The following is a 14,677-nucleotide window of genomic DNA, read 5'->3' as shown; positions in this document are numbered from 1 at the left end:
ACATTGAGCTCTTGCAGTGTGGCTGGTCTCATTGAGATGTGCTGTAAATGAAAAATGCATGCCAGGTATCAGATACTCACTGTGAAAAAAGTGTGTAAAACGTCTCACTAATGCTATTGGTTACAAGCTAAAAAGGTGGTATTTTGGCTATATTGGCTTATGTAAACAAATTATTAAATTAATTGTTTGTTTTGACTTTCTAAAATGTTATTAGAAATTTTCGCATCCTCTGTGAAACTGATATTATATTGCTATTGGACAGTGCGGCTCTAGACACTTGTCACTTAACCACAAACTACATTTAGCTACACAATGTCTTGAGTTTTCGCTTATTAGATTGTGTTGTTATTTAAAATTACATGTATTGGGGCGCCTGGGTGGCTCAGTTGGTTTAAGCAGTTGCCTTCCGCTCAGGTCCTGATCTCAGTATCCCGGGCTCAAGCCCCATGCCAGGCTCCCTGCTCAGCAGGAAGTCTGCTTCTCCCTCTGCCCCTCCCCTGCTCCTGCTCTCTCTCCCTCTCAACCAAATAAAGAAAATCTCAAACAAAAATAAAAATAAACAAAATAAAATTTCATATATTGGGGCGCCTGGATGGCTCAGTCAGTGAAGTGATGGACTCTTGATTTTGGCTCAGGTCATGATCTCAGGTTTGTGAGATCATAAGTCATGCTGGGTGTGGAGCCTGCTTGGGATTTTCTCTCTCCCTCCTCCACTTCCTATTCCCCTCCTACCCTCTCTCTCCCTCTCAATAAATAAATAAATAAATAATAGAATGAATAAATTATTTATTTATTTATTTATTTATTTGCTTGTTTATTTATTTCCATGTATTTGTATCCCATCTCCTCAACTCCTCGACTAAACTGTCAGCAGCTTAGGGACATGGACTGTGCTTGATTCTTCCTTGAGTCCCCAGCATCTAGCTTGATGGTTAGTATTCTGTTGCTCAATTACTTGCTTGGAAATAGGTTCTGTCCAATTCTACTTTGGACAGTGATAAGGAAATGCAGATTAATTTGTACCTGCAGTGTTGTTGGGTTTTTTCCCCCCAAAGGGATTGATTTTATCAAGTTCTTAATTTGTTCCAGAAAGGTTAATGTTCCTCTAAAGTGGAGTATTAAAATGCAGGGGAGGTGCAGTGGGTGTCAGGACTTCCCACCATACACGCCTAGCAGAGAACAGTGGTGTTAATTGATGATTACAGGTTGTAAGGAGTCTTTTATTGCCATCCAAAAATCTTGGGGAAACTCCGCATTAAGTTCAGAGTTTGGCACTCCAGTGTCTAGGACCTGTCTGCATTTAGGTGCAGGTAAGTAAGGCAAGTTGGCGCCAGTGGTTCCCCGACCTTGAGCCAGGGTCGAGAGAAGAGGCCCATTATTAGTCACGGTTGTCAAGAAACTGCCAGAAACTTTTATCGAATGGCTGTCATTCCCACAGTCCCTGAGAAAATGCTAGGGGATGCACCCTGGGTGGGCCTTACCCTCTGAACCTCCCGCAGTTCTGTAACTGAGCTTGTGGGTGAACCACATTCTCATAATTTCTGGGCTGGTTATATTGTGCCGAAAATACAGCCATTTCTGCTGGTTCCCTGGGAGAGTCTAACCTTTCCTTGGGTTTTGTTACCACAGAATCCCTGAGCCACTGTTTCCGGTTCAGTTGTCAAGGAATGTGTAAGAATGTACACCTGGAAACCTCCACTCTTCAGGGGGAGATTTATTAGGTCTCTCTGCTGTGGAATGATCCCACTCTACTGACCACATTAGTGCCATAAATCCGTAGAGAAACGTCCCTCTTTGGCAACAATGTGTGAAATGAATGTTTCTCTCTTTAGAGAAGCAGTTAGAAGGATTTGTAATGACAAAGAGATTTTGAAGGAAAGTGGTCCCGTCTGCTCAGGCTCCCCAGCTTTGCAACAGCAGAACCCCATGAATATCCTGTTGCCGTCGAATTGAGAGATTAAGGCAGTTCATGCCCAGAGTAGTACTTTCTTTGAGTTTCTCATCTTTCCTAGGTTATGCTGTAGGAAAATCCAGTCCCAAAATCCATAGCTGGGCTCATAGACACCAGGTTAAAATTTCCACTCTGTAAAATAAAAGTAATAATTTCCCCCTTAGGCAGCCTGTTAATTGAGGTGACCAGATGTCCCAGTCTATGCCTGTTGTCCAAGTAGATCTATTTTAAAGGTCCCCCTTTACTCTCAAAATGTTCCAGTTTGGCTGATAAAATGCAGGGTTGCCTACTAAGAGCAGACATTCCCCTGCTCAAACTCACATACCCCTACTTGTCCTGTAGTACGCATCCAGCCTCTGCCTCATAGAGGAGCTGGGTTCCAGAGTGATATGTAAATTAAGCTTTCAACTTCTCTTAGTGATCCCCACACTCAGATCTAGAAAGCCCCTGGGACCAGAGACTGCCCAGAGAACAATGTCACCTGCACAAACTCTCCCAAGATTCAACTTCTCCTTAATTGCTGCCTTTGGATGCCATCTGAAGGGAGTGCTTCGTCTGCATTTGAAGTTGCTCTGGGTGCCTATCTGGGACCTAGGAAGTGGGGATGAAAAGGAATTGGAGAGGGAGGGTCCCCAAGAGTGTAGGACCGGGCAAGGGTAGGGAAACAGGGTCGGGGGGGTGGGGGTAGAGAGGCCCTGCCTGTGGAACCGGAGGATGATGACCACCACCCGCCTCTGGCATTTCCTTGGAAGAGTGTATTCCTTGGACTCCAGGTTCTCCTGGCCGACAGTTGCCATGGCAACACAGTGTCTTAAGAACTTCTAATTACATCTGTCTGCTTCTCCTAGAACCATACGGAGCCACACATATGGTGACTTCATTTAGCATGGAGTTTCTTGCTGTGTTTTAACCCTTATGCATTCCACGGGCTGGAGAATAATTGCCGGGATGCTAGAAACTTGACAGCTGCCTTGGAGCCACACTGCCCCCGGAGTCCCAGGGCTTTGTCTGTGTTTTAAAAGTAGAGATTCACACTGGTCTCTGGGGTCTCTCTGCTCCATTTTGTTCCAGTCAACCCTCACCTCCTTGCTATCTTCCCTCTTGACCCCCGCCCATCTGTCACATGGTCTCAGCTCTCGGTTGGACAGCACAGTTCCTTTCAAGATGCCCAGCACCCTGGAAAATAAAACGCTTGGGCACAGCAAAAGTCTAGCCATTCCCTGGCCACTCCCATTTCAGTGTATTCCAGCCCACAGTAAAGTCATCCTAGCAGATGAGCCAGAAGGGAGTGCTTGGAGACGCCCAGAACCTTCTGCACATGGGGGAGGGGTGGGATAAGACAATGGCAATTTATTCTTTCTCATGTCTAGGCAGACTGACCATCTTGCCTCCCTACTACCGCAGGACAATGTAAGAGCAGTGTTCCTGAGAAGCGTTAACACAAAACAGTTGCCTTGGGTAGTAGGCCCATTTTCACAATTTCTCTTGGCCCCTCTTACTTATCTTTGTCTCTGCTTCTCCCTTGTATAGGTCACCAAGGTGGCAGTCAGCTCTCTGTCAATCTCTACCCTACACTCTGAAGTCCCACCCACTTTTGCCTTCCTTAGAAGTACCCTGCCTTCCCACATTGCCTCCTCTTCCATTCTTTTCCCTTTTCCCATTCTCATTCCCTCAGCACAACTCCTAGATTATACATTAATTGTGGACAAAGGAAATGACTGAAAGCCTTTTCCACCCCCCATTGCTCTCCTATCCACCCCCCCCCCCCCACCACATATCCCAGTGTGTTTCGGTTGGTCAAAAACAATCTCTCATTAGGGAGATTACTGGCTGAATATTTATGGCCTGTGGAGAAGGGTGGGTTCTTTAGGTTATTTCCCCCCTCCCCCCACCAAAAAAACCCCTGATCCTGAAAGGAGGCAGCCCTAAGAGAGGAATTGGCCCAGGGGCTGTCTTTCCGCTCCTGCTCTAGGTCCTTAGGGCAGCGTGGCTCAGTTGCTCTTGGATACTTTCAGCAAAGGTTGATGGCATGGCACCGTGTACTATGCCTGGACCTATGGAAGACTTTAGAATATAAGCCTTGTCCTCTAGGAACTTAGAGTTCAGCTGGGAAGACAAAGTCTGCATAATCAATTACATTTTTTAGAAAGTGATCAAATGAGTTTGTGCAGAGAAGAATGAAAATTTAGAGATGGAAGGAGGAGCTCATAACACTCAGAGGGAAAGGTCACCGAGGATAGAGTTGTGTAACTTGAGCTGAGCCTTGAAGGACAGGAAGAATTCGTGTAATTCAGACAATAAATCAGACTTCCCAGATGGTGACATTGTTTTTTTAGCTGGTCCTTTGGGACATTCTCTGCCCATTTGAAGGTTAGAGAGGCATCTAACAATACTTCACGGTGCTGACATTTTCAAAGGGTAATGAATTTTCATTTCAAAATGTAGGACCTCAGGAGCCCTGTACCCTTTATTTTAGTCTGCTACAGTTACCTGCTGTACTCACAGACACTTCCTGAAGCTCCCTATAGCCAGAGGACCTCAGAAGTGAGGCTTACTGGAGGTGAGGAGGTCAAGGATCTTGAGGCCACATAAACAATGAAATCACCCAGGAGACAGGAAGAAGACTGAGTCACGGCCAAAGGCCTTGTTAAATACGGCCAAGTAGATATCAGTAGATGACAGTGTCAGGCATCTGAATCAGTGCCAGTTCACGTGAACCACCTTGGGAAACAGTGGGTTAACTTCCGGTTGGTTTTAGCGGAAGCCATTTGCAAATTGGGATCATGGAAAGGAGTTGAAGATGTGGGGACTGTTCTCACACTTGGGGAAGCTACCACTGTTCTCCACACCCTGGATTTCTTCCCTAGTATATGATATCAGGAACTACCCAGGATCTACCTAAATTCAGTAGAGCCCAGGGCAAAAGTGGTGAAAAGAACCTGTGGCTCTTAGCCTATGTCCATCTCTTAGGCCTTCCACCAAAGCAGGAATAAATCCTACATTCCACTCAGAAGTTCAAAGAATATGCATTGTGTTTAGTTCAGTGCTTGGGGAAGCTTGGAGAGATGGAGGATTGGCTTGGGATGGAGTGCTGGGAATGTGTGGGGATGTTGGTGTGATGTGGCTGGCTCTACAGGGGACACTTCCAAAACGTTCTCTCAGAAACCTCTTGGAGCTGCCCTGGAGCTCCTCCCCCATCATCTTAGTGGAGGGTACTGGGATTTAGGTGTGTGGGTGTTTGTTGTTGTTGGGTTTGTGTTTTTTTTTTTAACTTTTAATCAACCATTTGCCTTGAACTACATGTGGAAATAATTAGAGCATGGATGCTGAGTAAATGTGAGCCCTGGCAGTCCCAGACATACTTCAGTGACAGGTTCTTGGCAGGAATGAAGAATTGTGAATCTCATGTGAATTTCCTTTAGCTATTCTCTCCCTTTTCTTCTTGCAAGGCAAACACAAATAGAATAAAAATGTCATTAATGGCATTCAAAGGGAGGAGAGGGTTTCAACCAGTCAACTAAGAGTGAAATCAGGCCACTCAGTTGGGGTCCCATTACTGTTCCTCTAATTTCCTCTGTCATGACCCAGGAGGGAATGAAAAAGACATTGCTTATGAAAATCCTTTGACTACAAACTCAACTTTAATTCCACCACCGAAAACCAGCAAAAACCCTGAAATACTCACAGGAGGCTCTGTACATAACCAGTCTCTAGTCTGGGCTTCTAGATTAACTTCTTCAGGAGATTAAAGTTTGAGACTCAAGAATATCTGAAATGGCAAATGTCTGTGTTTTCTAGTTAAGAGAATCTTAATAGTTTAAGGGACTTGGGCATCATCTACAATTCTTTTATGGATGGGGAAACTGAGGCCCCGAGAAATCGGGCACCTTGCCCTAAGTCACACACTATTGGAGGCAGAGAGAGGTATGTTCAGGGCCTCTCTCCAGGTTCCTGTGGAGGCTCTCCTTACATAGGACCTCACCGCCTCCGTCCCTCTGTCTGGTCTGGCTTCTGGTTCAGATTTCGACAGAAGTTTCAAAGTTGTTCTGTAGTTTTTTGTTTGCTTTGTTTTGATTTGTTTTTGCTGATTCATCCCAACATTTGCCAAATCATTTCTCCTACAATGGCATTCCTCATCCATTTCTTGGAGCTCTCTAGACGTCCTGATTTTGCTCCCAGTTTTCTCAGTGTGCCTGCTCTGCCTTCTTGGCTGCTTTGCCCTCAGAGTCCTCCTGACAGTCATACATGCTGTTCACTGCATGAGGAGGGGAAGGGGGCTGAAATCCAACCTGCGTGGCTTGCTGAGCCCTGTAACCTGGTCCAGGGTCACATCTGCTTTGGTGGGAAGGCACCTTTTCTTTGCAGAACCCCCCCAGGTGGGAGCTGGGGTGGCGGCCTCTTCTTCCTGCTCCTTGGCCACCCTCAGGCCTCCATGCCCACCCTTGCTTCCTGAGTTCATTTGTTCCCTTGGCCCCATTTCTCACTCCTACCTGGATCATGTCCAGATGTGCTTCTCTAATCCTTTATTCTCAGCTGTCAGTGGGATGCTGTATTGTCCTCTTAGACTTAAGTCCATAACTGACTCATCCTCACCGACCCCTCCCCTCCTCAGTCTCTGCCTCGTCTCTGATTCTGGAAGACACGCTGCCAAACTTCAGCCTCTCAAAGCCAAGGATGTTGGCAGTTCCCTAGATTCTCACCTTCCTCTCTTCTATCTGCTTTGTTGCCAGATCTCTGTTCTTTAGAACTTTCTCCTGAATTCCCTCCTTTCTCTGTATCCATGCCACCACCGTACATGAGACTTTCATCATTCCAGGCACTTTCTACCTGGTTTCCTTGTGCCCCCAATTCCGCCTCACCCACTTCCTCCTGTGTACCACTACCAAACTAGACTTAAGACCCTCTTGCTCAAAAAACCTACAGTTTTTCCATCTAGATCCTACCATTTTTTAGGGCTCAGCTCATGTCCCCTCTCATCCATGAAGCCCCATCTCCTGGAGTCAGCAGTCCCCTTTACTCAGGACTGCACTTTGATCTGTGTTTGTGAGTTTCACTACCCCTACCAAGGTTAGAAACTCCTGAGAAGGTGGAGGCCACATCCTGCCCTCCTTTCAGGTTTAGTACATGGAGCTTGCATCACACCGGTCACAGGCTCTTATCATTCGTGGGTTTTTTAATAGGCACTTATCAAATATGCTCTCTAGTGGATTTGAATTACTTGCCCTGGTCTTTACTAAAGAAGACTGTAGGACTATCCATACCCCAAACATTGTCCTTTAAAGTAGACAGGTCCTAGGCGGATGATTGGAGAATGGAAAATGAGTACCATGATCAAACCTAACAAACTAATTCAGGGCAAAAAGTGGTTTGGCTTAAAAGTTCCCACCAAGGAATTCTAAAGAAACTGAAGGGTACAATTGTACGACTAGGGGCCTTACCAAAAACACTTCTTAGGAAGACTGACAGGATATCTTGGAAACTCCCAGGAATCCCTCTGAGAACCGTAGACGGATACCGGGGAGCCTGGTAGACCCTGTCAGTCAGAGTGGAGTCACTGATGTGCCTAAGTTGGGGAGACAGTGTGGCACTCCCCAGGGACACCCCAGTGCATCACTGTGACCCATGCTGTGAGGGCGTGAGAGTAGAAGCGCCCTCCTGGAGTGCTAGAGTCAGAGCCTCCTCACTGCCAACAGGGATGAATTCTCAGACCTCATAGACCCATGTGGGATTTTTCTCAGTCCTGGGTGAAAGAACCTAACATATTTCCAACTCTGTGTTTACTAAATGCTGCTATACTTCTGCTAGGACTTAACAAGGCCATCACAGAAAATGGAACTTAGCATTGAATAGAAACCAAGCATCTAGGCTGCCATGCTGGGGCTGGGCCATGTCAAGAAAGACCTAAGTATATGAAGTGGGAGTCATTCCAGGGATGGTGAATGTGCCACTGGGAGAATGAGGGAGCTTCCCTAGGAGCAGTTTAGATCCTTGAGTCTGACAAGACAGACACAAGAGAATGTGACAGAATCCGTAAGATAATGGTTAAGGTAAACAGCCTTGTCCCTTTGGAAATTTGAAAGTAGTAATTTCTGGACACACAATACATTATCACATAGTGAGACAAAAATGTCAGGAACATGTTAATCCCATAAGCTGTGATAGAAGCTAAACATAGAAATTATACAAAGGGGCTCCTGGGTGGCTCAGTCAGTTAAGCATTTGCCTTCAGCTCAGGTCATGATCCCAGTCTCCAGGGATCGAGTCCCTCATGGGGCTCCTTGCTCTGCTGGAAGCCTGCTTCTCCCTCTGCCTGCCGCTCACCCTGCTCATGCTCTCTCTCAGACAAATGAGTAAATAAGATCTTGTTAAGAAGAAGAAATTAATACAAAGGAGAATTAGTGGTTCTTAAATGACAGGTGCATAATTTTTTTTTTAATCCTAAAGCTAATCCTCTTGGGGTGATACATCCCTTATTTTGATGTCACAAAGGCCAACCACACTTTCCCCCAAATACCCTGAGTGCCACTGTCACCGGCCGCTGACATTGGCACTAACTTGGACCCCTCCCCCCTGCCAGTGCAATTTAATGTAAAAAACATTTATTGTGGATTTTCTCAGGCAGGGCACTGTGGTGGGTGTGTCAGAAGCCAAAATGTGCAGACACTTGGAGTTCACTTGAGATAAGCTATATGTGTATAAAATATTAAAGAGGGTTCTAATAGACTAAAGGCCCCAAGACCTTCTTGTTTATGAAGAAAATAATAGGGTAGGTAGAGAGTCAGATTTATTGTGAGCTAATTAAGCTTTAGTTTCAGACCTTACTCACAAGTCCCCAAGCCCAATTTTGCATAATTGTGTATTCTTTTCCTCAGGGAAGGCCCCTCAAATTGTTTAAGCTTCAGGATCCCTCAAACCCAGATCTGGCCCTGGTGCATTCACCTTGAGGTGAGGGGCTGGTTGTGAGCACGTCTGGGGAGGCATACCGTCCCTGCAGATGCAGAGCTCCTGCCCCGGCCTTCAGAACACGCCTTCCACCTCTTTCCTTAGCGTAAGTGGGATGCAGCAAGATATTCCTTTTCAGAGCAAAAGAATCAGAGAGACTTGAGCAAGGTCACATGGGGCTCCAGCTAGATTTCAAGGTCCTGAAGAGGTTTGGCTCTCTCAAGCCTGTGCTACTGGGTTCCATTTCAGAACGCCTGAGAGCAGCCAGCATCCCACCCTGTGCCCCACCCAGGCCTCCCCCAGGCTCTCCCTAGTTCTGTGAATTCCTTTGTCCCAAACTCCGTGGTGCTCAATGTCTCCGAGGGGCCCTGGTGTTCCTGTGAAGTTTCCATGACTAATTCTGGCAAAGCAAGGAGAGCCTTTCTCACGTCAACAAAGCCGCTCTGTCACAAAATAGTGGCCAGCGGAGCCAAAATTCCACCTTGGCGCAAGTAGGGCTTTTTTTTTTTTTCCTCCAAAAAGAAAGTTGGGAAGGAGGAAAGAGATGGGGGTTTCAGAGCTGACCCAGTTCGCTTTAGTGAAATGATGATCTATTAGGCTGACAGTTTTATGGTTTTGCTTACAAGCTTCCTCCCCTGCCAAAGCACACTGTTCTTCCAGAAACTGTTTGACTTCAGAAGACTTTTTTTTTTCTAAACATTCAAGTGTAGTTTGCGTTTGGATGTAATGCTGGTCGGCCCGGCGACTCAGACGCACCAACACCTTTTCTGGCGGTTTTGCAAATAAGTTGCTTTGGACTTTGTTTGCAAAGGATCTTTTTTAATTGCAAAACTAATTTGTTTTTTTAGACCTTGGACCCACAGCAACACCTTTTCTAGCTTTGATTTGTAAGGAGGCAAAGTGGTTTGTGGAAAGAGGGCTGGAATTAAAGTCTGGAGACCTTAGGCCAGGACCCAGCTCTGCAACTGTGAGGGCTTGGACCAGTCACAGGTAGCCCCGAGCCTCAGTTTCTTCTTCGTCGTTGGATGTTGAGTCTGGAAGTGCCTTAGAGGTAATCCCTGCCCGCCTACCCTAAAGGGTTTTGAGAATTAAAAATGATAGTGAAAATTACAGACTAGTTGAAATTGCTGTGCTAGTATAAAGTATTATTATCATGCAATGTCTAACAGTTGCTCAGAGAGCGAGTTTTTCACCTAGTGAAAGTTAGCAATGTTCTGTCAGTCTTTCACCAAGGGGACTACACAGAAGCAGGTCAGGGCGATGATGCAGAAAGTCAAAGCTAGAAATCCAGTGTTTCTCCACTTGGAGCAAGTATTCTGTTGACTTTTTTTCAACATATCAGTGTCCACACTTTCAGAACATGCCCCCCCTCCCCACCCCCATTCAGTCTGTCACGTTTTCACAGGTACTTTCAGACTTAGGAGTTTGTACACCTGTGACCTCCCATTCCTAGAGCAAATTCATATGCCAATGTGGTTATCTAGTCAAGGATGAAATTCTCATATAGCCTTGGGACCTAATTTCTAAAGGAACTGCCTTGTGCTCTGTGGCCTCTCACTGTGCCAGCCCTTGTAGCTGTCCCCTCTGCTCACAGCTCCCTACCTTGACTGGTCCCTGAGGTTCCAGAGTCAGGCTGACCTGCCTTCCGGTCCTGACTCAGCTCTCCCTCATTATGTGGCCTCTGTATGTTACAGAGCTTTTCTGACTCTTGAATTCTCCCCATCTGTTAGATGGGACTAAAAATATGGAAACTTGAACAGACATTGTGAGGACAGAGATCACTATGAAGAGTCTCACTCAGTTGTTTGTGCTGTAATTAATATTAGCATTGGACCTTAGGCCCTTGTCACCCCCACTAGATCACAACTTTCCACTTGGCAGCTTCCCCTGCCTCCAGCCTCTCTCCATCCAGGCTGCCCTGTACTTTGAGTCAGAATTTCTGAGGTGGAAGGGACCAGACACAAATTAATGTTCCAAAGCACCACATTCTCCCTGTCACCTGCTGCCCTGCCTCATTTCTGGGTCGCTCACCAGACGTCTCCCCAAAAGACAGCCATCGATTGCCCTGTCCCGGGAGCCAGTTTATGCCATATGTATCTCCTCTCAAGATGCTCTTCCCCTCTGCTGAGCAGAGGGGTAGGGCCACCCACCATGCTAATGGACTTTCTAGGAGCCTCAGGGGTGCTCCTGAAAACCTGTTCCCCCAGAAGAGAGGGCTTGAAGGGCTTTCTATGGTACAAAGAGGCCCCCTCTAGGTAGAAAATTTTCATTGTTGTTTTCTGCGTGGAAGCACGCCTGTGAATGGGAAGAACTGGGGAGGATGGAAGGCTTCAGGTAGAACCTTATTTCCCAAGTTGGCAAAAATCCTGCTCTTTGTACCTGCTGCCTGGGCTGTAGGGTGCTCGCCCCACCCCACTCTCCCACCTCCTGCCCCAGAGCTCCCGGGGTGGGAGCCTGGAGCTGCAGGAGCCAAGGCTGCATCTCTGCATTGCGGCGGCGGCTTCTGCAAGACAAAGAGGGAGATTGCCACCTATTGACAGATGTGCCACCTGCAAAGAGGAATGCCTGTGTGACTAGCAGGGCCCCCCCCCCCCCCTTCTCTCTGGTCTTAACCGGGCAAGGAGGTGGATGGTTAGCCCTTGTTTTTTTCCATTCAGTCAGTCCTGCCGCTTTCAGTATTATCATTTCAGGGTAACCGCAGCTGGGTGGGGGACATGGCAGCCAAGGTGGGAACAGCACTCAGCAGGGAAATTGTCTGAGAGTCAGTAACCATGGCAGCTCTCAGCTATGTGGCAGGCACGCTACTGCAGGCGGTATCTCTCATTTACTGCTCACACACCCCTCGCGGGGATGAGAGGTCCCATTTCACAAGTGAGGAAACTGAGGTCTAAAGTAAGTACCTTGCCCATGGCTGTCGCAAGGAAGGAGCAGACGTGGGACGTGGGAATTCAAATCTAGCTCTCTGACGCACTTGTAAGTGCTTTCTCACATTTGCTAATTATGCAAGTCACATCGTTATCACAATCTCCTTAACCTTAAATTTTCAAGCTGTGAAAGTCAATCAAATATAAAGGAACTGCTTTCCCTTTGGTTGGGTAGGAGTTCAGCTCTGTCATGTTCTAGTTATTTAAACTCTCAGGCTCAGTTCCCTCATCTATGAAATGGGGAACCTTATGATGTCTAACTCATGGTGTTACCATAGGGCTTAAGTGAGATAACGTGTAATCCAAATGAGCCTGCAAAGTGCCAGGTATTGGTAAGTGGGAACTTACTCATCTGTTGTCTGAAGTTCCACGTTGGAATCCTAGCTCCTCTCAGTTATAGCTCTGGGACCTTTGGGCAAGTCACTTGACCTTTCTGATCTTCAGTTCCCTCCCCTATAAAATGAGGTTAATAATAGACATGTTCTTGCAGGGTTGTTCATTCAGTGAGATGAAATCAAATGTGTGAAAACAGTTTGTAAATTTGAACTGGACTGTTCAATATGAGGCTTTATATTTTAAATAGAGAGTATCAGTTTCCTCAAATGATTTTAGAGAACTATTTCTGAAAAAAATGACTTAGGTTGAATTCAACTTGGAAGGAAAAGCATTTCTCTTTAATATTCACTAAAAGCAGCAACAGAAGGTAAAAGGAGCTTGTGCATGCCGCAGGCTATTCTGCAGGAAGCTGCTTGCTTTTCAGTTTATGATGCCCTTCCAAATACACGGTTTCATCTTCGCAAGGCAGGGCTGGTATTTACCCCTATTTTACAGATGAGGAAACTGAGGTTCAAAGAATTAAAGCGACTAGTTACAGAGGTGCAGCCGAGTGTAAAAGGTCTGCCCATGGAGCTGTATACTGGTGTCTTTTGAGTGCAGGCCTATGTCAGGGCATGCCTTTTTATGAATTTATTTGTCTGTATCTCTTGGTTAGAGTGTTGTTTCATGAAGGAGCGAGAAGGTGGTCTTATCTGAGATTTTTTACACTGGTCAGCGATAGCCTCTTCCTTTTTTAGAGCTGCTTTCCCTTCCCAGGCACAGTTAGGGCCTGCCCGGGGAATATGCTTGATTTTATCTCCACTCCTGGTTTAGGAAACAACAGCTCTCCAGTCATCCCATCAGTCTGGGAATTACTTCCTCTTTTCTTCCCTGCTTGCCAGCTTTATTGAATTCCCCTTAGCAACATCCAAAAAAGAATGGGTTTAGCAACAGCCTGTGAACCAATGAAATGTGAGCATGGCGCGAGTTTCTGGACCAATGGGATCCCTGCAAGACAGGCAAGATGGCTGAGGGGAGACAATAATAACCTGGAGTTTGCAAAGCAGCCTCCAGGTGGCAGCAGACCAGCTGTATTGGGCACAGCCCTCAGCTCTCAATATCTACTTTGTTTTTTGTTTTCTTTGACCTCTTCTTAGATATGAAACATTTACCGACCACAAGAATTTTAGTATTACGAGCTTTGTGAGTGTGAGTTGCATGGTCTGAAGGGTGGAATCTGAGGTTCCTCCTCTGCCTTTACTGACACCTCCCTCAGCTCCTGCCATCTTTGTTGGTTTTGTCACAGTCATTGCTACCCCCGGGGGGGGGGGGGGGGCGGGAGGCCTGTGGTGACTGCCTGCTCAGCAGTCAGACAGAGGCTGGAGGAATCACATTCTCCTTTGTTCAACCACCACTGCTGTTGGCCTGCGTGGCAAATGAGGTGGGGCTGCTTTTTAGCCACCAATTAATGTGAGAGAAGGAATGTGTCACCAACAGATTAGTGCCTACAGACACTCTCATTTTCAGTGGCGTAGACTGGGACCATTCCCTGCCTGCAGGTTCTGCTGAGCACGTCTGAACAGGAATGTGTGACCACAAGTGGTTTGAGGATAATTCTGTCGGCCGGGTTGGCCCTCTTGGTCTTGAAGCCAGAGGCAGATGGGGGCTGAATAAGACCATACTGAATAATAGCAAATCCACATTCCCAGTGCGTTAGCTCTCTTTCTTTTAACTTTTGAAATGATATGACCTTGAACACTACTCAGTGAGATTTTGGTCCTTCAGATAGCCGTATTTCTCTCACATGTCTCTATTTCTGTCTAGTTTACTCTTCTCATCCTTTAGGAATTAGTTAAGGCATCCTCTCTTCAGAAAGCCTCATTTGATTCTTGCCCTCCTTCTCCCCTCTGACTCCTAGTGTTCCTGTTCCTGCATCTCCATGTTTCTAAGTCTCTGTTTGGGAGCTTCCTCAGGGAGCCATGGAGCTTCTGAGAACAGAGACTGCCTTTATGGCTCTTTACTGTAGTGTTCACATAGAAGGGGTGTTCAATAACCACTTCTAAGAGAAAGGAAGCACGTAAGAAAGGGTCTCTTGCTCTTTGAGAAACAATCTGAGGGACTTCGAGATAGCTGGTCCTAGGCTGGAGCAGTGCCAGCAAGTCTGGGGCTGACTCTTGGGGATGGCTTCTAGCTGTTTCAGGACTCTCCAAGAACCCTGAGCTGCAACTCCAGACCATGACCTAAGTAAGGAAAGTAACTGCCATAACTACTGGCTTACACCCTGACAGTCTCATCTCCATGACATGGTTTCCTTTATGATTTTGTGTTTCAGGAAGAACTAAGGAGCAAATCCAAGATCTGTGCCAATGTGTTTTGTGGAGCTGGCCGGGAATGTGCAGTCACAGAGAAGGGAGAGCCCACCTGCCTCTGCATTGAGGTAAGTCCTGAGCTCAGGAGCCAGAGGACAATAGCCAAGGTTAAATGGTGACCTTGCTGGAGCCACTAGTCAGCACGGCAGAGCCAACAATTTCATCACCTTTATAAA

The 14,677-nt window shown here is 46.5% G+C and overlaps 1 protein-coding gene across 1 annotated transcript in view; it reads left to right on the top strand.

The window, feature by feature from the left end:
* Positions 1–14,677, top strand: part of FSTL1 (follistatin like 1) — a 52,962-nt gene that overhangs the window by 18,863 nt on the left and 19,422 nt on the right. Inside the window, exon 3 of the mRNA XM_080826160.1 lies at positions 14,465–14,569. Coding sequence (XP_080682286.1) covers positions 14,465–14,569 — 105 coding nt within the window. The remainder of the gene's footprint in view (positions 1–14,464; positions 14,570–14,677) is intronic.

This window comes from Martes martes (assembly GCF_963455335.1).
Source record: "Martes martes genome assembly, chromosome: 1".
Lineage (NCBI taxonomy): Eukaryota > Metazoa > Chordata > Mammalia > Carnivora > Mustelidae > Martes > Martes martes.
The sequence above is the reverse complement of the archived record's forward strand: the minus strand, read 5'-3'. Positions and strand labels throughout refer to the sequence as shown.